General features: G+C 42.7%; 1 protein-coding gene across 6 annotated transcripts in view; it reads left to right on the top strand.

The window, feature by feature from the left end:
• The window catches only part of RREB1 (ras responsive element binding protein 1), a 130,672-nt gene that overhangs the window by 73,820 nt on the left and 28,919 nt on the right, over positions 1–27,933 (top strand). For all 6 annotated transcript variants that reach the window (XM_081294671.1, XM_081294673.1, XM_081294672.1 and 3 more), the window contains 3 exons: positions 622–785; positions 21,659–21,803; positions 22,365–22,501. In XM_081294671.1, coding sequence (XP_081150797.1) covers positions 622–785; positions 21,659–21,803; positions 22,365–22,501 — 446 coding nt within the window. The remainder of the gene's footprint in view (positions 1–621; positions 786–21,658; positions 21,804–22,364; positions 22,502–27,933) is intronic.

Genomic DNA, 27,933 nt, shown 5'->3' with positions numbered 1-27,933 from the left:
GTTTGGGATCTTTTTCTTTTATCCTTTCCCTCATTTGCCATGGCTGATAAGGGAAAAGGATAAAAGAAACAAGACTCTTGATGGGTATTGGATTGATGGGAATGATAATCAGTTAAAGTCATAAACATGCTGCTGAATAACAAGTTACTAGAGTTACTTGGGTTTGTGTAGAAATCCTCTTTGCCATGTTTGAGAGGCCAAAACTCTACTCTATAGGGTTCATTTTTCTTTCTCTGACAGCAGGCCTGCAATGTCACAATATCAAACTTGAAGGGATATTGACTGTCTGAGACAACCCTATTTCACTCATTTACTGTGTAGTTGAGTCCTTCTGCCCATAAAATTAATATATGTGGTCAGTTAATCTATATGTTTCAAAGAAAGCCTGCAAAGACTTCATCTTTCTCTGAGCCTTGCAGAACTGCTTTTCAAAACAGGAACACAAGAAGTTCCAACAAAATATTATTTGTCCATGTTTCTGATGATACATTTGGACCCTTTAGAAAGATAGTTAAAACAAAAAGAAATGGCCAAGAAGCTTCATCGGTTTTTATAAAGCTCTAGATGTCTGAGGTTTTGCCCATCTTGTCAAGTGACTACTGTGGTGATTATTTTCTGCAGCACAACACAGACACTGGAGGAGCTGACCACTCATGCAGCATCTGCGGGAAGTCCCTGAGTTCGGCCAGCTCCCTGGATCGCCACATGCTGGTGCACTCGGGCGAAAGGCCTTACAAATGTACTGTGTGTGGCCAGTCTTTCACCACCAACGGGAACATGCACAGGTGGGTGAGACACCTTTTGCCTCAGAGATGTTGCCTCTGAGCCATGGAGGACTTACCTGAGGGCCGAGAAAGTTCTAAAGTTAGGTTGCCCAAGAGAAAAGCTAGAAATGGTTTTCTTTACCTTCTTGGGGTATCAGGCATGTCTGGCTATGAGAAACAACACGCAACCATAGCTATTCAAAGTTCATCCCCCTGGGCCAGTTGAAGTTTGTTTTATTTCTTCCTTTCTTTTTTCTCTTCCTCTTGTACTAGGGATTGAACCAAGGCCTCATGCTAGGCAAGCACTCTACTACTAAGCTATATCCCCAACCCTTATTTTATTTTGAGACAGGATTTTACTAAATTACCCAAACTGGCCTCAAACTTGCAATCCTCCTGCCTTGGTCTCCCAAGCAGCTGGGATTACAGACATGTGCCACCACACCCTGCTGCCAATTGGAGTTTGTTTCAGTGCCCCAGGTGGGCAGTGTACATATATATAGCAGGACCCCCAGGGAGACACATTCACATAACCCTGCCCTTTGAAAAATATTTGCACGTGCCTACCATATTTAAATAGGTGACCTGATCCTGGAGTTTCAGGAAAGATAGGATAAAATGGAGATAAAGAAAATGTGATAAATGTCAGGAAATTACTTCCTGAGTGAGAAGCATGCTTATTCAGGTGTGGGCATATTAAAATATTCAGCCAGTGGGAGACGGGCTTACTCTTCTTAGAGTGATTGCATTGTTTTGAGTAATTTAGACAAAGAATTTTTAAAGGCTTACCATTTTTATACAGACATTGTAGGAACATTGAAACTAAAAAAGGGGAGAAAGGAGACTCAAAAATTTCACTTTCTTAGAAAATAAAACATTTTTTCTATATTCCTTTCTAATCAATATCGTTCTTTTTCAAAAAAATAAGTTACATTTTAATATACTTATTTCAAAATAAAACCTTACATTACCATAATATAATTGATACACTAGTTATATTTGATTGTATATAATTACTAAGATTAATGGTCCAGTTTATTCTATCTAGACTCATTTTATAAGCCAGTAATGATACACTTGGGGGGATGTATTTGTATGTCACTAAGTTTCCTGATTTTAAATATTGCATACATGAATTCAGGTCTCCACTGTCACTTGTAAACTTTCTGTCCTTGTGCAAGTTACTGAATTTCTTGGTACCTCAGTCTCCTCATTTACCCAGGGCCTCACACAATGCTAAGCATGAACTCTACCCTTGAGCAGTACCTCCCACCCTAAAATGAGATTTTTCGTAGTGTCTGCTTACTACAGTTAGGATGGGGATTAGGAGATAATGAATTTAGTGCATAATTCTTAGCCCTTGGTAAGCAATTGATAAATATTATTTACATTTCTGAGTAATGCTATAATAATTTAAAGCCTATGGATTTCTCAATCTAAGCTAGAAGTGAGGTATAGTATGACTTCAAGAAAAGTATGAATATTTTAAAGAAACTTTTACAGAGTGTTTTGCTTTTATTTCCCATGTAAATATCATTCCTGAAGGGTCATTCTCTTTGCCCTTTGAACCATATTAAGTCTTTTGGTACAATTACATGGGATGTTTTTCCATTTATTTAGATCTTCCTGTTTTGTTTTTTTTCAATAATATCTTCTGGTTTTTAGAGTATGAGTTTTATATTTATTTTGTTACTTCTATTTTATTTTATGGGGTTATCATAAGTGGAATTGTTTTCTAATTTAATTTCTCAAATGTTCATTGCTAGTGTGTAGGTATACAGTTCAAATTTATATATTGACCTTGTTTCCTGCAACCTCACTAACCTCATTTATTCATTCTTATGGTTTTTTAGTGGATTACTTAGGATTTTATATATATAAGATTATGACACTTGCAAAATTACTTCTTCCTTTCCTATCTGGATATATTTATTTCTTTTTTGTGCCTATTTGACCTGACTGGACCTTCAGTATAATGTTACGTAAAGTGAAGAGTGTGGGTGGTTTTATCACAGTTTTAATCTTAGGATAAAGAAAGCATTTAGTCTTCTCCTACTAAATGTGTGTTAGTTGTGGGTTTTCATGAATGCCTTTAAAGTTGGAGGAAGTTCCTTTCTATTCCTAGGTTGTTAAGTATATTTATGATGAAAGGGTGTTGGATTCTGTCAAATGATTTTTTTTTGCATCCCCTTCCCTCCTCTCCCTCCCCTTTTCTTCCCTCCTCTTCCCTTTTCATCTCTTCCCTTCCCTCCCTCCCTCCTTCCCTTCCCTTCCCTTCCCCGTTCCCCCTTCCCTCCCTCCCTCCCTCCCTCCCTCCCTCCCTTCCTTCCTTCCTTCCTTCCTTTCTTCCTTCCTTCCAACTCCAGGGTGTTTTACCACTGAGCTGCATCCCCAGCCCTTTTATGTTTTGAGACAGAGTCTCACTAATTTGCTCAGGGTCTTGCTAAGTGGCTCAGTTGACCTCAAACTTGACATCTTCCTGCCTCAGCCTCCTGAGACACTGAGCTTGCAGACACTGAGTGCATCATTGTGCCCAGCCATTTTTGCTTTCTGTTTTGTTCTATTCTATTCTATAGGTTAAACTAATTTATTCCTAGGATAAGTCCTATCAGGGTCATAGTGTACAAATTTTCAAGTGTTGATGAATTGGGTTTGCTAGCATTTAGTGTTTGTATTCATGGCAGTGTAGTCCTTTTGTGCCGTCGTTATCTGGTTTTGGTACCAGGATAATACTGGCCTCGTACATCGAGCTAAATAAGATGTATTCCCTCCTCCAATGTTTTTTGGAAAAGTTTGTGATAAGCTGGCATTAATTCTTAAATGTTTGGTAGAGTTCACCAGTGAAGCCACCTGGGCTTTTCTTAATATAATCTCTTTGCTTATTATAGATCTGTTCAGTTTTTCTTTTTCTTTTTCTTTTTTTCCTTGAGTCATTTGTTTCTTTCTAGAAAATTTGGCCATTTCATTGAAAACAATCACTGATCTAGCAGCCAGGTATCCACAGCACCTCATAAGATACCTTCTGTTCTGGAAAGTCAGTGGTATTGTCCTCTTCATGATTTCAGTGATTTGATTCTTTTTTTCCTTTAGTCATTCTAGCTAAACATTTGTCAGTTTCATTGATCTTTTCAAAGAACCAGTGTTTGCTTTCATTGATTTTCCACTGTTGTTTTTTTGTTCTCCATTTTATTATTTTCTGCCTTAAACATTATATTTTCCCCCTTCTTCTTGCTTTAGATTTTGTTGGCTCTTCTTTTTCCAGTATTATAAAGAATAAGATTAGATTGTTGGTTTGAGAACTTTCTTTTTTCCAGGCATGTCACTCAAAGTAATATGTGTGAATTTATTAGAAGGGATAGGAAAGGGGAAAGGAGGAGGAGATGTGATTCCTCTCAGAGAAGAGAGGAACTAAGAACTTTGTGGGGTTTCTGTTGTTGTTGTTGTTGATGATGTTTGTTTTTATTTTTTTGGAGGGGGTACCAGGAATCGAACTCAGGGGCACTCAAATACTGAGCCACATCCCCAGCCCTATTTTGTATTTTATTTACAGACAGGGTCTTACTGAGTTGCTTAGCACCTTGCTTTTTGCTGAGTCTGGCTTTGAACTTGCAATCCTCATGCCTCAGCCTCCCGAGCTGCTGGGATTACAGGTGTGTGCCACTGCGCTGAGAACTTTGTTTTTAATACAGGCATTTACAGCTGTGTATTACCCTAGAACCGTGACTTTCCTTACATCCCATAAGTTTTTGTAGGTTGTGTTTTTCATTCAGCTCAACATATTTTGTAGTTTCCCTTGTGATTTCTTTTTTGACACATTGGTTATTCAGGCGTGTTCGGCTTCTACTGATTTGTGACTTCCCAGATTTCTTCCTGTTATTGATCTCTAATTTCATTCCTTTTTACTTGAGGAACATATTTTTGCATAAATTCAATCCTTGTAAGTTTATTGAAGCTTGTTTTATTACATAGCATATGGTCTCTCCTCGGGAATGTTCCACGTCTGTTTGAGAATGGTGTGTGTTCTGTTGCTGTTGGGTGGAGTGTATAGATGTGCCGTTAGGTCAGGTTGGTTTATAGCCTGTTCAAGTCTTCCATTTCCTTGTTGATCTCCATGTATTTTTATGTGCTCTACCTTGAAGATTTGTTAAATGATCATCCCATTTTGCAGAAGAGGAAAGGATCAAAGCATCACGCAGTGCTGAGAGATGAGTACAGGCTCTCTGGCTTCAGAGGCCACGTGTTTACTTACTATGTGAGAATTAAGGAAGAGAGTGTTCATGTCACTGCATATTAGAAAAAAGCACTCCTGTCACTCTTTCTTTTTAAATTTTTGAATTTTTTTTTTAGTTGTAGATGGAGACAATACCTTTATCTTATTTTATTTTTATGTGGTGCTGAGGATCGAACCCAGTGCCTTCCACATGTGAGGCGAGCGCTCTACCACTAAGCTATCGCCCCAGCCCATTCCTGTCACTCTTGTCCTCATTCTCAACATCATTCCATGTTGTCAGAGTGTTATTTTCAATGTTAAACTATTTCTGTCATCCTGGTAGCATGGTCCACTCGTGTGTGGTCAGACATGGAACAGCTTTGGGGTTCCTGTATTGTTTAGGAATATGTGGATGGACTTAGAGGTGATCTTGAATTTTTTATAGCATAGCCTTGGATATTATCCTAAGGTACATTTCTCATTTATAACAGTGTATATTAGAATTGTTTATAGATCTTTTAAAACATAGGCCTTCAGGATGTCTAATAATTGGAGATTTTTATTTTTTTTTTATTGCAAGACATCTTTTTTTTTTTAAGAGAGAAAGAGAGAGAGAGAATATCTTTTTTGTAGATGGACACAACACAATGCCTTTATTTTTATGTGATGCTGAGAATCAAACCAGGTTGCACCCGTGCTAGGCGGAGCACTCTACGCTGAGCCACAATCCCAGCCCCAGCAAGACATCTTGATTGGGAAAAGAGGATTAAATTGTTGGAGGCTGAATCCTAGTTCAAATTCTGCAGAACTTTGTGGAAATCTCTTAATGTTTTGACACTTTAACAAAATGGGTTAGTAATACCTCATTTAGAACTTGGTCACAAGTGAAATAATGGTTGTGAAAAGGTTCTGAAGGCTTATAGTGTACTGTGGATCTGTCCTGGATGCAAGGCTTTTTAGTCTGTAAGAGCTGAAAACTCTGTAGTGACTCTTTGTTTAAAAAAAAGAAAAAGAAAAACACGGACGTGTGTGTATGTGTGTGTGTGTGTGTGTGTGTGTGTGTGTGTGTGTGTGTTGCTCTATCAGCTGTGTGATCATAGACATGTTACTAGACTTCTCTGTCTTAGTTACTTGATCTGTAAAAGCTAGTATTATCCATGCCTACTTTGCAGGACTATTGTGTCTTTAAATAAATGAATCAATACAAGCAAAGTACTTAGGATAATACTTGTTAAATAGTATATATAAATGTTTACTAATATTATTGTTGTATGTGCTTAGACGGAAAAATATACTGAGGAAAACATTTACGTAATTCCAGAAAATGAAAAGCTTAAAAAATTTTTTTGGTTTCCTTTTCACTCTTGTTAATCTGTAATTAATAGAACTTATTTGGAACTACTTGAGGCTATCACACTATATTTATTATCATTTCTGCAGAAAATTACAAATGGGGTTACAAGAATGGTTTCTGTTAATCACAGTAAAGCCATTACCACCTTCCTTTGTCAGCGGAACTGTACTTTTGGAAAAATTATAGAAATGTGAAAACACTTACAAAAATGTGCCAGAGAGTGGAGTTAGATTTATTTGCCCTGGTGGATCCATTCCAGAATCAGAGGCTGCAGTAGTGAGCTGCGATCTCTCCCTACCACATACCTGCGTTACATTAATCAGGAGCCAAAACTCCCTGGGACGTGTGTGCAGGAATCAAAAAGAATAATGAAAGCCCAGGCTTGGAAGAGCATGGAGGGAAGTCAGTCAGCTGAGTTTGGGGCTCAAGACCAAGGTTCTTTTCCCACTTCCCAAGGCCTGTCAGCAGCAGCTGGTGTAGAGGAGCACCTGGGGCTCCTGGGGTGAGAGGACTCTGCCACAGCTTCCAGGAGCCACACCCAGGTGTCGCTTCCATCTTGTTTGTGACTTGCTCTAGTCCCTCCCTCAGCTGTGCCTCTTTCCTCTGACATGTCCATGCTCTGGTTTTTAGTCTCTTCCCTGAGGGTACAGTCTCTGCCGTGATTTGATTCCCTGTAGTGTGGGTTTCCAGGTTTCCATCTCTCCGGGGGCTTGATCCCACTGTCTTAGGGACCACACAGTTCCCCCTTCCCTCACTTCTGCTCGGCTCTGCTCTAGAGGCTGTCCACATGGATGTGTGTGGTGCGCCCTCCAGGAGTGCAGTCTTGCTGAGCCTGGCCCTCCCTCCACTGTTTGCTGTGGGAGGCTAATTCAGGCTACACCCCAGAATTTTTGTTGCTGAGATACTCAGAGGGCCTCATTATACATCCCACAACATGGACTGCAAGGACTGCATTCTTTCCAAGTTTCAGGCTATTCTTAGCTGGTATTGAGGTGCTCTTGAGCACCCACCCCATTCTACTCCCTGGTCCTTGGATGAGTACGTGTTGGTTATCCTTGTTTCTAAGCCTAATTAGTCTTTTTTGTAGAGTCTCCTTTATCTTACTTTTGTAAAGAAAATCCTCAGTAAAATTGTTACATTAATAAAGGAAAATGAATGTCATAGAAAGCCTATTACTTTTTATTTCTTATACATTTTTTATTAAGTAAATTTACATGGTATTTTTATTTTATTTTGGTTTTGGTTGTTGGTAGACCTTTATTTTATTTATTTATATGCAGTGCTGAGAATTGAACCCAGGGCCTCACACATGCCAGGCAAGTGTGCTACTGCTGAGCCACAGCCTCAGCACCTTACATGGTATTTTATTTATTTGTCTATCTGTATATTTATTTTTGAGACAAGGTCTCATTGCAAAGCTCAGATTGGCTTCAAACTCCTGGGCTCAGATGATCCCGTTGCCATAGCCCTCTGAGTAACTGGAAGTGCAGATATGTGCCTCCACACCTAGCATAATGTATTTAAAAATAATGATATTTTAGTAAACAGGGAGTAAAGTAGTGCTAATTCCAACTCATGAGATTTTTTTTTTTTTGGTGGTGCTGAGGATTGAACCCAGGACCTTGTGCATGTGAGGCAAGCACTCTACCAACTGAGCTAGCTATATTATAACCCCAGCCCCTCATTATGAGAAATTTTGATGAGAAACCTTTTAATATGTTGCCATATCTGGTACAGTTTTTTAAGTTGCCACTTCCCTGTCTGAGGATTCTTATGTTTTTGAGGTTTGAAAATCCTTTATTCCAAATCTTTTTAACCACAGCTTCGTTCCTGAGCAGTGTAATAGGTTGCCATCAAGTACAAAACATGTTTCATGGAAACATCACTGTGGATCCAGCTTCTAACTTCCCAGAACTTTTTATCAGCTGCTCCCACGTTGAATATTTGGATTGAGTGGTGCTTGTCTTCCAAAACAAACTTGGGAAACTGAGCCAGAGCACGCCCTCCGGGGGAGCTCAGTGTAGGAAAAAGGGCATCGAGCTTTGCAACTTGCAAAATTTGTTCCAGAAAGTGCTGGGCTGCAGAGCTATGAAGAAGTGATACTTGAAAGAGAGATGGAAACAGACCTCACTTGGAATAAATTCTGTCTTTAAAATCGGTATTTAAAAATAAAAAATTGGCAGACCATAATTGCCTTGGAAAAAATAGAAAATTAATTTCCCCATTGTTCCTCATTTTGCAGACCACAGACTTTGAAGCTATAAAGAGAGATGTGGTTTTGTGTTAGGCTTAAGGACTTGCTGAAGACCCCGGCATCGGGCAAGCTTTCATGACCATCTTGTCCATTTATTCTTTAAAGAACAGGGATGTGTTCTCATTTCAGCCATCATTAGAAAGGTGAAAACAAGGAAGAAATATCCCTGGAACATCATCTACTTGCTTTGTCACAGTCTTTGTTTCTTAATGCGATGGGCACAGTTTTACTGTTGCTAAATATAGGAGACATAGGCCCTGAGATGCTGCTGGATGACAGATAGACTTCAGAAACAGAGGCTTATGTGTTCTTACTATGCTTGAAGAAAATCTTCGCTGCACAGAAATGTGACCTACTCCATGACAAATGAGACCCAGGGGCTCTGAATTTAGCATGCTACTCTTAGATGCTTAGGCTAAGCTATTCCTTGGCATGCACAATTGAACTTGGGTGTCTGGAACAGGTGGCCAGTGTTAAACAAGAGAAGGGGCAGAGGTAGCACAGTATCTCCAAGAGCAGGGGACAGTCACTTCTTTACCCTGAGTGCTCAACAAGAGGAAGAGCCCTGTGACTATCCAGCATGGTCTTACTGGATTCTGAGGACATTCTGTAATAATTTTGGTACTTGCTGCTTCTCAAGGGTGGAGGTGACCACTTTAAGGTTCATCCAGTCCCATCTCAAAATGAGTCTCTTAATCACCTGGTTGCCTGTTCACCCTGCCACCATGTTCCCCTGCAGGAAAAAAGGTCTCGGAGCAGTTCATGTGGCAAGAACTTAGTTGTAGGATAAAAATCTGTGAGTCCCCCTGCCCAGGACTGTGTGGACACTTTATTTCCTTTGAAATGTTTCTCCCCACCTGCTCTCTATTTTGATACAAGGTCTCACATTATTGCCCAGGCTGTCTTCAAACTGTGTGTGTGTGTGTGTGTGTGTGTGTGTGTGTGTGTGTGTGTACATAGAATTTAAGTATAATACCCCATTCTACAGTCATTACACTTAGTATGCTTTTCACTTTCCTGAGAGTCCACATCATTAAATGACCTATCATTTTCCCAGAGAATGAGCATTTACAAATCTGTTAATCACAGAAAAATGTCCATGTTACCAGTTCCCCCTAAGAGCATCATGAAGTTTTTTCTAAATATGTTTATTGTTTGATTATTAATTTAAAATAAACATTTTTAGCCTTTCTTAATATCTCATTGGCCGGACTTGAGACCCACGTGCTTTTATTTTCACCTCAGTAGTAATGTAAATAAAGATGACATTTTCTGTGATGCTTTTGAGGTCTCTGGTCATTTTTATTCCTTTTTGGCCATAGCTGATGAAGGATTCTCCATGGAATGGTGAAAAAAGTCTCAATTTCTTCATCCTTTTTAAATTAATTGATTAATTAATTAATTTTTTACATGCACGACAGTAGAGGAATGCATTACACTCATTATTACCCATTTACAGCATCAATTTCTTCATCTTTAATGCAGATAGTTGTACTCACGATCTATTAAGAGAATTAAATGCTAAATTTCCAGCTCACATTAGGTGTTCAACAAATTGTTCCCATATTTCTGTTCTCCATTAAGACACTTAACTCAGCAGCCCCTTCTGTGCCCTTTAACAATGGTAGTAACAGGCCACAGAATTGAGTCTGATAACAGTACTTGTAGAGTAGCTGTGTGCCACATGTCTAAATTTCCATTTATGAATTCTGCAGGTATTATTTGAATACCTCCTCCCGTTTTAATGTGATGTTTCTGGGTTTTGGTGTGGATTTGCATTTGCACTATTTTCTGGGGTCCATTTTTAGAATTTTTACTTTGCACTTTAGAAATCTGCAGAGTAGAAAGCCACCAGTATTTTCTAAAGAAAAGGGTAGGCACAGGCAAGAGTGACTTGTCACATAATTTCATTATTCAGGTAAGCTAAAAAACATAAGAAAACACCAAAGCTGAAAGTTGATATTAATTGACAGTCTCTCGTGTAGCCTATTTTGGGTTTGCTAGACTTGACATTCTTCAGAACATTTATTTTTCATGTTTGGATTTTTCCTTCTGTAATACCCCTTAACAATCAGCATGGCTAATTTTATATTTCTCAAAGAACAGTTAAAAACGTACTTGTGCCTATTGCTTATTTCTTCTTTCTTTCTGAAAGATGAGTTGGAGTTCGGTCATTGCAAAAAAAAGAGCTCTCTTATAAAACAGTCCACGCACCTGGATGTGTTAAACAGCAGTCAGGCCTTTTTGTCCTGTCACCACAGTCTGGTTCATAATTCATTTTTCATCATTGGACTGACTAGATGTTACTGTTGTTAACTTAGGCTTGTGTCTATTCTGGCAGAGGTAGTGTTGGTCTCTTCATTTCTTTTTGAAAATGAAGCAAATGCAAAACTAGTCAGTATAGTGTTTTTGACGTATCTTGTTGAATATTTCAAAAGCTCTGCCTTCCCAGGTAGAACTGGCGGATGGCATCAGAATCTGGAGCATCGTGCCTGCCCACACTTGATCAGCCCGGCAGTTACGAGAGCTGAAAATTAGGTCACAGCAGGCAGGAATGGATTTGGGGGCAGGAGAAGAAATGGAGAGCCACCGACACACCCCATCTCCTCTCCTACGGCGTTATTGACCTGATGTCCTGAGAACTTTGAACAGATCCTGAATGTGTATCCAGCTTAGTTTTATAATGTGAAACTAGCAAAATCAAGGAGGAGGAGCCTCATTTCCAGGGCAGCACCTCGTTGGGCTTTAGACCTTGCATTTTTCCGCCTTTGTTTAAATATCCAACCTGTTCAACCTGTTTGGGCTGAACAAGATGGTGCTAGCAAACATCCAGACGTGCCCACTCGCTGTCAGACGTTTTTCTGATTTGTTAAAGGAGGCGATTAGCAGCAACATCTACACCCCCCGCCCAAAAATCCATTCCTCCTAAAAAAGGAACGGTGAACAAGAAGCAGGAGACCTTAGCCTGAGTATTTGTGACACGGGTTCCCAGTCTTCTTTGGTGTGTGTGTGTGCGCACCTGTTAGCCTTTCTCCACTTCTTTTAGGGCTATAAGATCCTTCATGGAGGGGTTATTCCTTCAGTGGAGAGAGATGTTGTGTTTCCTTATTCTGTTGCATAATGGGCTCGTTGGTATGTGGTGTCAGCACTTTGTTATTATTTTTCATGCTTATATAACCCAGCTCACTCAGGAGGATTGTTATTCCAATTTTGTAGGCAGGAAAACTGAGGTCTGTGATACTGGGGGCCTAGCCGTGACACTCAGCTATTCCTCCTGGTCTCCTCCCTCCCTGGGCTGCTGTTGGTAGAACAGTGTGCTGCTCCTCCCATGGAACACATTGTTGGATTCTGTCATCTCTTGAAAGCAGAGATCATGTGCATCCTGCATCCAGTAGCACTTGAGAAGAAAGGTGACTGTAAACTCTGCATTCTCTGAGAAGGGGCTCCGTTGCCTTGTTGGTTTTGGCAAGTGATATTTTTCTTTCGATTCATAAGTTGTCCGTTGTCTCCTGAGGTGGGGTCCCCTTTCCTTCTCAGGTGTCTCTCACTAACCCCTGCTAGCCCAGTATAACAGATGCCCCAGTGCTGATGCCCCTTCCTGCACCCACATCTGGGACTTCCACTTTTCTGTTGGGACTAAGGACTGACAGCAACTTAGCCCTGTCTTACTAGGAAGACCTTCCTCTCTTCTTTCTCTGCAAAAGGGAGACAGACGTGAATGTCAGGGTTCAGCCATCTTGAAGAAGCTTAAAGTAAAACCCTGCAAGATTGATGTGAGAAATGGCCTCAGTGACTTCAGCATTTCCATTCCACCATGAAGCTTAGATGTAGGTTGGTCATACACTGTTTTTTTTAGTGGTTGCCATAGGAAGACATTCTCCATAGTGAGACTGGTGATGACTTCCCTCAAAGATAATGGCTGTGGGTCAGTGTGGCCACTTTGGGAGTGGTGACTTCATTTGGGACCCCATCACCTAAGGTGGGAGTCACTTCTGGTACAGGACTGGCTGTGGATGTGAGATTTGGACTCTAGGATTTATGGGGAGGTTGAAGAAATCAAGGGGGTTTAACTTAGAAAAGAGGAGTTTGTTGTATCATGATGGTTGCCCTGGGAATGTTTAGGCACTATCAGGTGAGATATGGTGGCATTATTTGTGGACTGTTTCTCTGGATTTACATAGGGAAAGCATAAGCCAGGAAGGTTCAGCTTTATCACCATGAAAAAAGAGTTCTCATTCCTACCTCTGAAGTCTTTGATTTGCTTTTCAAGAATCTGTTTGTTGTTGTTTTCGTCTGTGGATTGAACCCAGGGATGTTTTGCCACTGAGCTGCATCCCTAGCTCCTTCTGTGTTTTTCTTTTGAGACAAGGCCTCAGTAAGTTGTTGAGGTTGGCCTGGAAGTTGGAATCCTCCTCCTTAGCCTCTCAAGTTGCTGGGATTACAGATGCAGCACCACCTTGCCCAGCCGAATCTGTGGTGAAGGTGTAGAGATAGCAAATCGTGTATGCAGGGTGTAACAGCTGAGGAATTATTGTCACTAAGCAAGCATGGGCAAAGAGAAAGAAGTACGAGATGGTTTAGGGTGAACTGAATCAAAGGTCTGGCAGTTAGGACTAGTGTCTAGAGTAAAGGTTATTTAAAGGTTGATACCGATGTACCTGGGCTGCCCGCCAAGCCCCTCCTACTCAATGTGAAAGTCAGGAGGGAAGGAGAGAGTTAGAAGGGAGTGTGTCTCTTTCCTGTGTAGACAATCAATAGCTAGAGGTCACTGTCCCTCAGTCAACAGCTTCCAGGTCAATAGAGAAAGGAATTTAGGAGCCAAAGGTACCCTTCTTCCCCTAAAAGGATGGCTGGGACATTGAGGAAGAATACTCTTCAGGTATTGAAAGTCCAGCCCAGTCCATCAATGAGGTAGTGTTTGTACAAAGAATACATAGGGATCTTACCCAGGACCAAGATGGAAAAGGAACTGCCGAGCAAAGTGGCGGGGAGAAGGGGGGAATAAATAAGTAAAAGGAGCTGCCCTCTCCAAACACTGCAAGGAACCTGAGACAGGAGATAGAAATAGTGGTCCAACCAGAAAGACTAGGACCTCAGAACCCAGGGTTAGAAAGGAGCCCTGGGCTGGAAAGCAGAGGAGCTACCGAGCACCCAGCAGTGTTTGTTAACAAGGACTTGAGGCTGAACGCTGGTGCGCACCTGCTTTGAACTAAGGTCTCTTTGTTTGAAGTCTGTCCTTACACTGGTGCCATCAGAGTGCCAGTCTTAGGTAAGAGAAGCCCTCTACTCCTGGGTGTGTTGTCTCAAGGAGGAAGTCTGTGCCGTGGAGGATGTGGCCTGTACAGACGTCTCCCTGAGTGGAAACAACAGGAAGAAATTCCAGTGTCAAGGCTAGGTGTAGGGCTCCCCTTGGTCACAGCCTCTGCCGTCCATAACACCACTGGCCTGTGGTGGGGTAGGTACAGTGTTAAGGGTATTTCACCCAAGCATCCTTGGGAGCAGGTGAGCTAAGGTGTTCCCACGGCAAGCCCGCAGACAGCAGATTTGTACCTCATGCCCGGATGACTTCTAGACTTTTCTGAGAGGGTTGGCTGTTAGGTCAGCACAGTTGCTTATGCTTACGCATCGACAAACCTTCTTCCACACCCTGGCACAGCCGATGTGACCTGCCTCCTGGACATGCATGACTGGACGTGAACAACACCTGAATGACTAGAAGGTGCCTTTGCACTGACAGGTGGGGCCCACTGGGATTCGCTGTTGATGCCTTGCCATCCCTCTCCCCATAACCCTCCTCCACTCTGACTTTGTGCCCCATTGTTTGCACAGAATTGATTGACATAACGAGTATCACTCACACCTCTCTACCCTAAACTCCTCTCCTAGGTATTTGCTATGAAAACATAAACACAAATCTTTCTGAAGATGTACTTTTCTTTGGCCAGAAATGTGTATTGTAGAGCTGTGATGCTTCTTCATCTCACTCATTCCCTCTTGATTTATCACAAGGCATTGTTGGACAAGAAAAGCTATCATCAGTATACATGAGTATGTATCTATAACCAGGCTGCTAGAACCTGTTTGAACTGGTTGCCTTCTGTTTGGCAACTCAGCAGTGCAGAGTGCCCTCTGTGTAGAGTTGTGTGTACTCATGGAGTGACCTTCCTTGTGCCATTCACTCAGAGGATCAAATCATTCAACTTCTCCATTAATAAGCCTATGAGGAAATTAAGAGTGGAAAGTTTGCAGGTACTGGAAGTGTCTAGATCTCTCCTGAGCTTTAACCTTCACATGTAAATTAGACATGGGAAGGCTCAAAGAATGCCTCTTCAACTAGGCAATCCTTAGTTTGGGATACATTTAAACTTGCTGAGGGTTTCCCTGAAGGACTTTTCCACTAACTGAATTTTAGGAAAGTTGAATTTCCCCACTTGCTTTGTTAAGTGTTTATGCCTGGTAAATTTAGAGACTACTGGTATATTGGAAGATGAGTCTGAGAGAGGTTTGATGCATGAATCCTGCAGTTAGTATCAAGGGCGTAAGAATTTCCCTTGGATCTCATGGTTCTTACACTTGAGCAAGCAAGAAATGGAAACCCGTATTGCCAGGCCCTGCTCTAGGCCTCTAGTCTGCAGGCTTTGCATTTGTAACAAGCCAGAGATGATGCTGATGCTGCTGGTCAGAGGCCCATGGTTGGAAAGCAGTGCTCTAAGAGAATGGCAGTATCATCCCCCACTTCACAGATGTGCAAATTGAAACTGAGGTAGCCTAAGTAACGAGTCACCGTGGTTACTAGGTGGCAGAATCAGAATCTAACATCCAAAATGCATCACAGCTCAAAGACATGGGAAGTGAACCCTGTGGCTTCATTGCCATCACACATTCTCTTTATGCTATCAATATAACATCTTCCCTCCAAATTCCTGCTTGCTACTCAGATCAAGCCAGTGCTTACATGGCTAAGAGTTGATTCCCATCCCAGGTCTCAGGATTCCCATGCCTTAGGAAAGTCAGCAGGAAGTCTCTATATTTGAAACTGGAAAGGAGGATGTTCAGGGAGGTAAGGAGTGTATTTAAGGGATTGGTGTTTCTCCCTGGAGTTACTTGACTGGCATTCAACTCTCGCATGCAGGATCTGTTTGGTTTAACTTTGATCTTTCTCTTCAGTATGCCAATGGACATCCCACCTTACTATGGGGATGTAGAGTGCTTGCCTTCTGTGCACAAAACCCTGGGCTCAGTCTCCAGTAGCTATAAATAAATTAATTTTATCTCAAATTTTAGAAGACATGATTACACTTACAGGAAGAAAAATGTTAAGTTGAAAATCAATATCCACCCCTGAATTCAAAATTTGCACTATCAGTATTAAAAAGGTACTCAGATTTTTATTCCGTGATTTTAAAAACATCCAAGATATTTTTGTTCATCATGTAAAAGCCTGTCTAGGTGTTATGGATGGCAGGTCTCTTGACTCCCAAAGTGCTGATAAAATTCCTTCCTTAGACACAGTGTGGCAGGATTCTTACTGGTTTTGTTAAGTTTGTCAGGTTTGGTTTTGTTTTATTAAAGTACTAGGGATTGAATCCAAGGGAGTGCTACCACTGAGCCACATTCCCAGCTTGCTTTATTTATTTGTTTGTTTAGGTTCATTTATTTATTATTTCATGGCAGGGTCTTACTAAGTTGCTGAACCTGGGCTCAAACTTAAGATCCTCCTCCTGCCTCAGCCTCCTAAGGTGCTGGAATTACAGGCATGCGCCAACATGCCTGGTTCCTATTGCTGAAATAACCTGCCTCTGAATGAAAATTCTAGAATTTTATGCAAAAGTGTACTTTGATTTTACATTGACCTCTCTCTACTGTATGTATAGATAACTGTTTTGAATGAATGAGCACAAATTCTGTTAAGAGACAAAAATAGCTTATGGGGTACTTGAATATTACTAGTTACTCCACAGATATCAGGTTTGTTCGCATTAAATTCCAGTGACGTAAATTATAAGGAACCTAAGGATATATGACATAGTGGTGCTTCCAGTGGAACAGTTTCTGCATATGCTTTGTTCTCCTTTTCTTCATTTATTATTCTGTAATTCAATATATTCCTTTGTTTCTTCTTCTAGCCATTTGGTGGATATTTGTCCACCACCTACTGTGTGCCTCCACAGGCTAGTGCAGAGAACAAGAGACAAACTAGGTTCAAGATAATAGAACTAACTTGACTGGGGGCAAGGGGTCAAAAAAGGAAATACACAATCTCTTCCCTTTCTGCTGTGTGTTTTTGAAGGAAGTAAAACCTGAAAGGGCCTTGGGATAAAGAGGCTAGGATGCTCACCAGTGAGGCCCAGGAAATAAGTGGAGGCAAGATTTAATTCTGAAAACAGTCCTGTCGGAAAAGTTGAAGCAGGAAGTGGTATGCCGTGACCTCTTTTAGGAGCACGCTGGCTGCTGGGTAGGGAATGAACAATAGGCAGCAAGAAGAGCACTGTGAACAGTCTCAAATCCCACGACCTGCTGGTGGGTCACCCTGTAGTTGTCAGTGTTTGCATAGGGTATCCATCTGTGAATTATCATTATAAAATGACTTGCCCAGTTAATAGTCCTTAAGACAAATTTCGTTAAGTGGAGTTACTGGGACAAAGGACATATACATTTAAAAGTCTGGTCCTTATTGCTTAGCCACTTTGCAGAAAGGTGGTTAGTTAACAGTTCTCACTCTCATTAACATTGCATATCTGAAGACTCCATCACATTTGCTAAAAGGGAAAATGAAAAGACATGGTTTTGATAACAGTTTGAATGAAGGAATCATGGGCATTCTAGTTGACAAAACTTGGTTCATAGGAACTGGGGATGTAATATCGCTTTCAAACATACGCAGCAACTGGGTCTGGTAGTATATGCTTGTAATCCCAGTGGCTTGGGAAGCTGAGGCAGAATGGTCACAAATTCAAGGCCAGCCACAGTAATTTTAGTGAGAACTTCAGCAACTTAGGGAGACCCTGTCTCAAAATTTGAAAAGAACCAGTGATATGGCTCAGTGGTAAAGTGCCCCTGGGTTCAATTTCCAGTGCCAAACAACAACACACTCAGCAGAACCATCCCAACGTGTGTTATGTCATCTCTGGAGGTCATTGTCTTTGGGCTCTGAGCTCTCAGACCATGTCTATGCAGGATCCAGTGTGATCCAGATGTGGATGAAGGATGTCTGCAGACTGGAGGGTATCCTGAGGTTAATGAGCAGTATATTCCAACAGATTTGCAGGTGGCACTTGGGGGCCTGGAATTGTTTAATTTTGAGAAGAGAACTTTGGAGAAATGCAGTGGTCCTCATGTGCTATCGGAAGAGTATAGAGTGTTGCCCCTGACAACTGATAGATACTTAAAGGGTGGAATTCCTATCTGACTCCATATGTGGAAGACTGTCTTTTACAGTGAGAACAACTGGTGAAAATGGAGCCGTCCTTGTTGTTGGAAGCATTCAAACACAACTAGGTGGTGCTCTCGTATGCTGTGCAGAGGGACTTTCTGTGCCGAATGCATGACTGGGTCCTATCTTAGCTCCTTTCCTGCTCAGGGCTTGTCTTCATTGAGTCTCAGATAATGAGAATCGGGCAGATTAACCCTGGAAATAAGACCTAAGAGGAAAACAGACCCCAGCCACCACCTCTTTTTTTCTTTTTGTTGTTGTTGTTGTTGCAGATGGACACAATAATTTTGTTTTATTTATTTATTTTTTAATGTGGTGCCGAGGATTGAACCAGTGCCTCACACATGCAAGACAAGTTCCCAACCACTGAGCTACAGCCCCAGCCCAGACCCCAGCCTTCTAACCACAGGAAATAGTGTTTGCTCTTTCCTTCCACCCCTTTTCTCTGTCTGGTTACCCTAAGGGGAAGGCTCATTACTGGCTCATCATGATGACTCTCGCCCTGCTTCCTGAAAACCTTAGGGAGGAAATGAACAGCTCAAGTTGCTGTCCATGTTGTTGGAGGCTAAGGAATCGGAGCAGGGTTGGGGTGGAGGGAATCTGTAACTGCAGATCACGTCCAGTCAGTTGGACCTCTGTGGACCTCTCAGGCCATTGACTAAATTCTTCTATTGGTCATCATGTCTCTGGAGGAACCAACCAGGGAATCACCCACCATGTTGTGGCCAGCAACCAGATATTTCATCCTAGACTGGGGCTGTGCTTGTGTTTTGAACCTGAGGCTCCAGCAGGACTCAGAGAGCTAGAGTAGATGGTTGTGTTCTTCAGTTTCATGGGGCTAGTAGGACTGCCTGTCCTGCCTTCTTTCTTTCACCGCAGCCATCATGCTGTTCAAGGGCCACCCCAGGGTTTTAGACTAGGACCAAGTTTTCTGCAGTCCTGTGGGCTCTTCACCTGCTCTGTCTCCTGATAGAATTTTGTCATTTAATGCCAACTATTTCACCTTGGGCCACCATCACCCACAGAGGAAGTGCCTGGGTTATGGCCCTGAGATTCCAGCCAGTGATCCAGAACCAAGTTAACTGACCGATGTGGCCTTTGGAGGCCATCTGGAGTAGGAGAAAGGCCCCAATTGTTGAAAACTTGATTCTAACCGAAAATTACAGATCCCTCTATACATCACCACTGTGTCTGCAAAATGGAAATAACAGTGTGTGTGAAGGTTCTGCTAAACCCTCACTGAGTGCTGGGTTTAGCCCTTCTTCTCCCTGTGAAACTAGCTTCTCTCATAAATCCCAAGGACAAAATAATAAAGCATCCTTTTATATTTCTGTGTGTATATGTATCATGTAATTGAGAATATGGAGCCTGAAGTGTGCCAGTGAACTGTGTATAGTCGTCATTCTCTAATTTCTAATATTCTCACTCTATTGGTAAAAAGGGTATTGTTTTTGTTAATTAAATTAAATTGATTTTGCATAAGTTATTGAAATGGCAAATTTGAATAATAATTTATATCCTTCAGTGTTATCATACTTCCTCAATTCTTAGATGCTTTTTTCTTAAATATATAAAATTGGGATGGACCATATAATAAATGCTGAAAGAAGCCACTTTGGTTTTTTTTTTTTTTTTTCCTTCAAACTTTGCTGTTAAGGGATGTTCTTGTCAAATCACAATCACTTTTGTACTTAACAGAGCTATTTGTGTCTGTTAACTTCTTCAAGTCTTTAGGTGACTGAGAACTAAATATAAAAGAATCCTTCCCTAATAATTTGGGTAAGGAATTTTATGGCTATAAGCGTGATTGTGATTCTCATCCATTTTCTCCCACTAGATTTTTTTACTTCACCACATGGATTCCCCCTAAGAAAACAGGTTTGGCTTCCTTTCCTGAGTCCCCTGTCCTCAAGGTCAGGATCCATCTTTAGCAGTTCCAGCTGGCAGATAGCTGTAGGACTGGTGCTGTTTTGTCAGGGCAGAGTCTAGGCAGGGGGTTAATTCTAGAGTGTGTCTAAGGAGCAGAGTGAGAGAAGTCTAAAGCAAACTGCAGCATCTATATCCACAAACTTTAGAAAAGGGGATTTCTGCTGCTGTAGGGCAGAACCTGTGTGGGAGAAATGCTGCATCCGATTGGCCATCTTGATCATTGGCACCAGCAGCCGTGATTCACAAGCTGCTTGGCCTTTTCACCCCACAGACTCACTCCTCTAAAGAAGGCACAGCAAAAAGGTGAGCTGAGATGGTTTTCAGAAGTGTGACAGGGGAGTGCATGAGAGCTTTGCTGTCTTTTCACATTCTTCTTAAGAAGTTCTTAACTTTTATAAGGACTGGAAGTATAGCTCAGTAGTAGAGCATTTGCCTAGTGTGCATGAGGCCCTGGATCCAATCCCCAGCACAGGGGAGGGAGTGGAAGGAAATTCTCAAGTAAAATCATCTTATAAAATAGCTATTTGTAAAAAGCTGCAGCTACATTCCTACATCTGGCACAGTTTAACCCCATTCAGATGATGAGTATGATTGTCATTAGCAAACTGAAACCCTTTTTATTTTGAAAAAAAAAAAAAAAAGGAATTGAGACTATTTGTTTATAATGCCCTTCTTTCTTTTCCTCTGTATCTTGGGACCTTCTTCTTAGGATATTTGTTTTAGAACCTGATAAAATAAGGTCATTTATTAAGGGCTGGGTCAATAATAAGGGCTGGGGATATAGCTCAGTTGATAGAGTGCTTGCCTTGCCTTGCACAAGGCCCTGGGTTCAATCCCTAGCACCACAATAAATAAGTAAATAAGGTCATTTAAATCAGATCCTCATCCATAAGACCCCTTTTAATGGAACAAACACATATTTTATATATATATATATATATATATATATATATATATATATATATATATATATATATGTAAAACCTCACTTTCATATTATATGTGTATCTAGATACAAGAGTTGCAACATGTAATTTACTGCACTGTTCACCTATTCTCATCATCTATAAATCCACATAAGACCTTGAACAACATGGAAAAGATTTCAGGTCTTAAGCACTCTGGACATGTGCTTTGTCAGCACAGTTCAAATTTGTACCCCAAAATGCTTCCAAAGGCAAAAGAAAGACAATACAACTAGGATGGCTTCTGTGGGTCAATATGGAATTATGGCTTAGTTTGTGAACTAGTGGAAGTTTAGGAACCTGGGAATTTTTTATTCTGCAGAATTATGTGTCCTAAAATAGTATTTTTTGCCTGAGTACATAAAACCAGTCACCAGCTAGTTGTTTCTATCTCACTAATGCCCGTCAAGTTCATGAATGTCGTCCACCAAGCAGTGAGACACAGCACTGCTTCTGGATAGCACTTACAGGAGCTTGAAGGGTCAAAGAGATTATAAAGCTTTGGAAAGATAGAAGCCACTGTACAAATTGTATTCCACATGCTTAACTAATGAAAATTCGGGGAGTAGGGCTATAACTCAGTAGCAGAACACCTGCCTCCCACAAGTAAAGTCCTGGGTTCCATCCTCAGCACCACACAAAAAAAGATAAAATCCAAGACCAAGGCAAAATCTAAAATTTAGAAGAAATAAGTGAACTAGATATTTGTTGCCATCACGTCACACCTTCGGTGTGTATCTCCCTTTCAGACATATGAAGATTCACGAGAAGGACCCCAACAGTGCTACAGCTGCAGCCCCTCCATCCCCTCTGAAGCGTAGGCGGCTGTCCTCCAAGAGGAAGCTGAGTCATGATGCCGAGTCGGAGAGAGAAGACCCAGCACCAGCTAAAAAGGTCCTCTGGGCCCCGGCACACATGGGTCTCCTCACGGGGGGCTTTTGCAGATCTACCTCTCGTCTTTATTTTCACAGTCTAGGGACTTGGCAGACATCCATCCTAGGCTTTTCGACCTATGTTTTCCCACAGTATTTTCTAAAGTGTCTAAGAAAAGAGTACCTGTGTGTGTTTCCTCTTTGGACCCCCTCAACTAGCCTAGGGATGAAACAGAGAGCTCCCAGAATTATTTTCACACTTTTTATGTTGTTTTTTATAGCTAAAATGAAGTTTTATCATATTAGGGACTCTTGTCCTCACTCATTCCTAGTGCTTGGCAGATACTAGGTGCTCCATGAGTACTTGTTGAGTAGATAAGACGACTGGGGAATGAGTGAGGGCACAGGCGGGTAAGTGGTGGGTATGTCTTGTGTGAATGTAGGAATCAGTGGAGTCACATTCTTAATAATGGAGTGAGGTCCACATCCCTTTTAGAAGTCCCTGGGTTGGTGATGGCCTCTTTTCTGAAGCAGCCCCCATGAGAGAACACCTTTATGACTTCACTTTCTGCTTTTCCCTAAGATGGTAGAAGATGGGCAGTCAGGTGACTTGGAGAAGAAGGCCGATGAAGTCTTTCACTGCCCAATATGCTTCAAGGAATTTGTTTGCAAGTATGGACTGGAGACCCACATGGAGACCCATTCAGATAACCCACTAAGGTAGGAGGAAAGGTGAACTAGACCTGTGGTCTGGGAGGCTGTTTTTCATTCCTACTCTTAGCATATTACATTCTTATTTCTCATTACTTTAAACTGCGCTCAGTGATTGAACTTGAGTAGGATCACATTAATAAGGTAGTTAAGAAACACACAAGGTGCAGGGAAGAGGTTGGGCTGAGGATCTTCAGGGAGAAGGTGGCTATAGTCACAGGGTGTGTTCACTCTGCCTCTTTTGCTCCTAGCAAGGCCCCTTGAGTAATCACCATTGAGCCCTCCAGCCACTGGGGAGTCTCCTGTCACAGGAGCTTTTGGACAACAGACATATTTTCTTCAAAAAAAGGTGTTGCAACCCACAAGATTATTAGTCATTTATGGATATGTGGTCAGGGCAGGGATAACCCATGTGATACATGCCCCTGGCACAATGCTGGCACATACTAGGTGTTCAGAAAAGTTCAACCCATAGCAAAAATACCCTGAGAAAGCATTGTAGGGTAAGAAAGACTTCTACTGAGTGCAAAGAAGTAAAGCCTTCTTGTTCCAATGAAACAGCGGCAGGCAATTGTTCTCATTCAGCTTTAGTTTTAGATCTTGCTTAGCTGCAGGGTTTCTGATTCTCAACTTTGTGAGGCAGAAAACATGGACATTGATATAATTTTCCATCGGAATTTAGGGGAAACTTGTCTGTCTTTTGCTACCGTCTCTGATGACTCTTCATCAGGCAAAAAGTCCCGTTATTTTGTAAGCAGATAGGTGTAGGGATTTTTCCTTAAACTATTACTATCATTGATCTTAAGCATTGAAAAGAACAGAGAGCTGTGTGGGAGCCTCTTCTGTAGTTGGGAGGCTTGAAGGTAGCCCATCCCGGAAGTCACACACAGCTGAGGGTGTTCTTCCAAGAGCAGAGGGCAGACCCCTATGTAGTTACAACGTGAGAAAGACACCTTGAGAGTACAGGAATTTGGGCATCTGTTTGCCTAACACATGGACCAGATTTCCTTCCCACAAACGTGTGTTAAGTTGTGACCTAGGATTGAAAAGGTCCGAGCCAGCTGAAGACCTCTGTGCGGGGGTAACTAAAAGCCATGTTGAATATCGTTATCCTTAGTTGCATTAGTTTGACATATATTCCAGTGGATGAGGAGGAAAGAATTTATGGAGAGCAATTGAAATACTATAAAATATCTTTATGGAACTCCCCAGTCTTAGAAAATTGGCCAATGTGTTGAAGCAGCCATGGGCTGGTTGTCAGGCCTGTCTCTGCTCATGTGTAAGTTCAGTTTCCTCATCCTTCAGGTTGAAGGAAGGCTGGGGAACCAGGTCATCCCTTTATTCCCTTTAGGTCTGTAATTCTAAAAACTCTCTTAAGCGTTGAGAACACATCTGGTTCTTCCTTTTGTAAGCCCCCTCATTCTGAGATTGAGGAACTTGACTTTATGGTTTCATTAATGTCCATAGCATCCCTAGGATGTGGGCTGGTGGTAGGTGGAGAATATTAAAATCCTTCTCTAGATGAAGGATATGAAGTTGGCAGACAAGCCTCGTAAGGAGAGTTGTGGGCAGAGCAGGAATAGCACTTGAGACCCCAACTCCCGTTCAGCATTTTTGTTACGCAGCGCCATGAAGCCACAGCTCATCTCTGTGCTCCTTTATATGTTTTATTTCACTTTCTATTTTATTTTGTGATTAGAGAGCATCATAGGAACTGTCCATTTGCCCCTTCTAGATAATTCTATCTTATAGGAAAAAATAATCTGGCTCTGAAGAGATTTCTGGACAGCCCAGGGCTTGGACAAAGTGCATAGCAGTGAGAGAGAAAGATGAGCTATCCTCTGCTGAAGTGCTGTTGTGGATGAGGGTGTGGATCTTGTGGAGTGGCCTGCAGACCAGGACCTTCTCAGGGAGAGGCAGGCATCCTCAGAGTGGGTGGAAGTGGGAATCGCACTGGACACTGGTCATGTAGTCCATGTGCAGTCACAATTTGATGGATGATCACCCACTATGGCTCCAAGGCGGGTGGCATAGACGGGCTATGAGGTTGAGTCTCCAGCCCTGCGGATCCAGTTAACCTCACCTGTTGAGTGATAATGCCCTTTGTTTGATTCGTGGTTAGCTAAAGGAGTGTCTTTGCCTGGTAGAGTCTTGGCAGGCCTGTACCCCTGGCCCCACAATGACTGGCCTTAGGGTTGCTGGTAAGAAGAGGTGACCTGACGTCCTTTGTGCAGGGTGAGCAGGCTAGCTCCTGCCTGATGGCACTATCTGGTAACTGTTGCTAGATGGGGTGGGGCTGGCATCTGGAAACCAAAAAGGAGTTGATTACAGAACATTGTTAATTTCCCTTTCTCCTCTCTGCTCTGCTGTTCCACATAATAGCCTGCTATCAGAGGAGGCCTTGGGGGCAGGCATGGGCCAGTGAGGACTAGCCAGGCTGTGAACTGTGACGGTAGCTGGTGGGAAAGACTGCTTTTTAACCCAGAACTAAAATAGACACCAACTTCATTTTCAAACCCCAAAGGCAACAGCCACAGTGGGATGCTACCAGTTTAGACAGAAAGTCTGTAACTCAAAACAGCTGTTGGTTTCTCTCTCTCCAGCCCCTACCCCCCTCCCCTCCCACTAATCTGGCAAGGTGCCCGTTGTTCCTTAATAAAGTGTTGGAAATCCAAACTCATGTAAACACTGAGTTCATTTTCCTCCCTTCTGCAGTGTTTCGTATTAACAAAGTGTTAGCATTGAACAAAACGAAGTGTTAGCATTGAACAAAAGGGAGATACAAAGCCCATGGTAGATTCCAGCTCTCAGGGTCAGGTATTGCTGGTGACCCTTTCTATACAGCTTCCCAGATGAGGCAGGGAAGGCAGGGGAAGAGGTGGTGTAGAGCTTCCTGGGTGCATTTGGAATCCGAGGTGAGGGAGTGGGTGTTCGAAGAGTAGATGGATACAAAGGGGCCGTCGCTGGTGTGGGGATATTGCTGGACATTGAATACCTGGCTTGGTGGTTAGAATAGAGCGGAGCAGCAGGCCATCCGCTGCTGGGAATGAAGTCAGCTGGAGGAAACATCCAGCACCATGCAGCAGAAGTGGAATGTGAGCCCCATGTGTCCTTTGAAATTTTCTAGTAAAGCGAGGGCTGGGAGTATGGCTCAGTGGTAGAGCATGTGCTTAGCATGTGTGAGGTCCTGGGTTCAGCCCCCAGCACCAAGGGGGAAAACAAAAAAGCAACAGGTGAAATTAATAATGCTTTAGTTGACTATACCCATATAGTCAAAACAGAATGTCAACATAAAGTCATTGTAAGAATTCTCATTAAGACATTTTGCTGTCTCCTGTCATATGCCAAGTCTTTGAAATCGGTGCATGTGGTGCTGTCACAGCCCCTCTCAGGACAAACCAGCCACATGTCAAGTGCTCAGCAGCCTGCAGAGCAGGTAAGATAAGTAGGGAGGGCAGCAAGCCCCGGCCTCATGTGTGAAAGACTCTTGTCCTGGGGTGGGCCAGGAGGGGCAACAGCTGGATGAGCTGGATAGTTCCCATGTTGAGGAAGCTGCTGCCAAAGGTGAAGCTTGGCCCAGGTTATTATATAACCTCATGTGGCTTCTTGATTAAAAGAGATCAGGTAATAAGTAATTTTAACATTATTTCAGTTAAAATGTACCCAACAGATGACTGAATCCTCAAGCTAGTGCCAGGCATCTACCAGACTTGAGGAAAATGGTACTGTTCAAGACAGAGGCCATGGGCTAGTCAGAAACAAGGAGATGAATTCAGGACCAAGAAGGCACGTTTGCCTCTCAGCCAAGCAGAGGGATAGGTTGGTATAAAGTTTCAAGTTTCTCCTTTGAGCGTATCAGGTGTTATGATATTCACTAATTTCTCTCCAGGTCAAGGCCCTCCTCAGTCTGGTCAACGTTACTTTTTATTTATTTATTTATTCATTTATTTTGGTGGCACTAGGGATTGAACCCAGGGGTGCTCTACCACTGAGTTACACCTCTCAGCCCCCCCCTTTTTTTTTAAGTTATAGATGGACACAATATCTTTATTTTTATGTGGTGCTGAGGATTGAACCCAGTGCTTCACACATGCAAGGCAGGCATTCTACCACTCAGCCGCAGCCCCAACACCCCCCAACCCCAGCCCTTTTATGTTTTATTTTGAGACAGGTTCTCACTAAGTTACCTGAGCTGACCTTGAGCTTATGGTCCTTCAGCCTCAACCTCCCAAGTTCCTAGGATCACATTCTGTGCCATCTTGCCTGGCTGGTCCACTTTATTAATCTTGGTTGCCTCTGAGGTGATGTTATGGTTGGGAATCCATTGGAAGCCCAAGGGGGTTCTGGCAGGTACCCACAGCCCTGTGGGGGTGAGGTGGGGAGGTGAGAACTGCGATAGCCAGGAGGGCCACTCCTTGCCATGTGTCTTGGCGGTGGGGCCACCGGGAAGGATATGGCAGAAACTTCTGCATTCTCGACTGTGGGGAGAAATGATCATGTCCTCCCTGCATGTCCCCCACCTGCTGAGAAACCCATTCTTCATGTAGCATTGGTCCCACACATGTCAAATGTCATCTTAAACATAGGCTAAAGGTAAAACCAAATCTGTCAGCGTCTTAAATTTAAGAGTCCAGGGGTCCAAGGCTCAACCAGTGGACACACATTTAAAACTCTGCTGGCGTCTGGGATGGAAGGAGAGCCTGTGACGAGAGAATAGCTAGTCCGGCAGTTGGCAGCTCCTGGGTCAGGTGGCCCTGCTGTCCGCTGCACCCAAGGGGCAGGATGACCAGCAGGCTCACCAGGCTTCCGTGCTCACTCCACACTGCCCGTGGTAAAAGCCCTCAAGCTCTGCCCCATGCTTCACGCCAAGCTGGCTTGGTCCCAGAGGACAGCCTGGGCGGGTTCCTGGGACACGGCGAGGGGAAGCTGCCCCGCCAGGCCCATCGCTGCTGCTCACAGCAACTGGGAGAGATTAGTGCAGCTGTGGATGTCAGTTCTCTTGCCCTGGGATGGGCTGGGAAGGGTGGGCTGAGGGGAGAAGAATGTCTGAGCCGGGTGGGGCTCCGCAGGAGAGATTGTTTGCACTTACCCCTGCTGGCCTCTGGAGACAGAACAGGAAAAATGAAGCATGAAATCCCTTTAAAAGGAATGCCAGTTTCTCGATTAAAACACTGTAATGAGCAAGGAATTCAATATCTTAGGGAAGTGGCTGGCTGAGTTGCAGCCTCTCAGCAGGTATTTCTCAGGTTCTGCTGATGGGGTTGCTGGGAGTAGGGAGTGTCAGTGTTAGGAAATGCTACTAGCAGCCTGCGTCCGGGCTTCACGGATGTGATGCAGGTCCTGTAAGAAGCTGGGGCATCTGCAAATAACTGCCCTCTGAGTAAACAGTAGCAGACAGCTCCATTCTGCACTGCTGCCTGGCAGTCTGGGACCTCAGGCCA

The sequence above is a fragment of the Spermophilus citellus genome (genome assembly GCF_964194105.1).
Source record: "Spermophilus citellus genome assembly, chromosome: 5".
NCBI lineage: Eukaryota > Metazoa > Chordata > Mammalia > Rodentia > Sciuridae > Spermophilus > Spermophilus citellus.
Note: the sequence above shows the minus strand (reverse complement) of the source record. Positions and strands in the feature narration are given on the sequence as shown.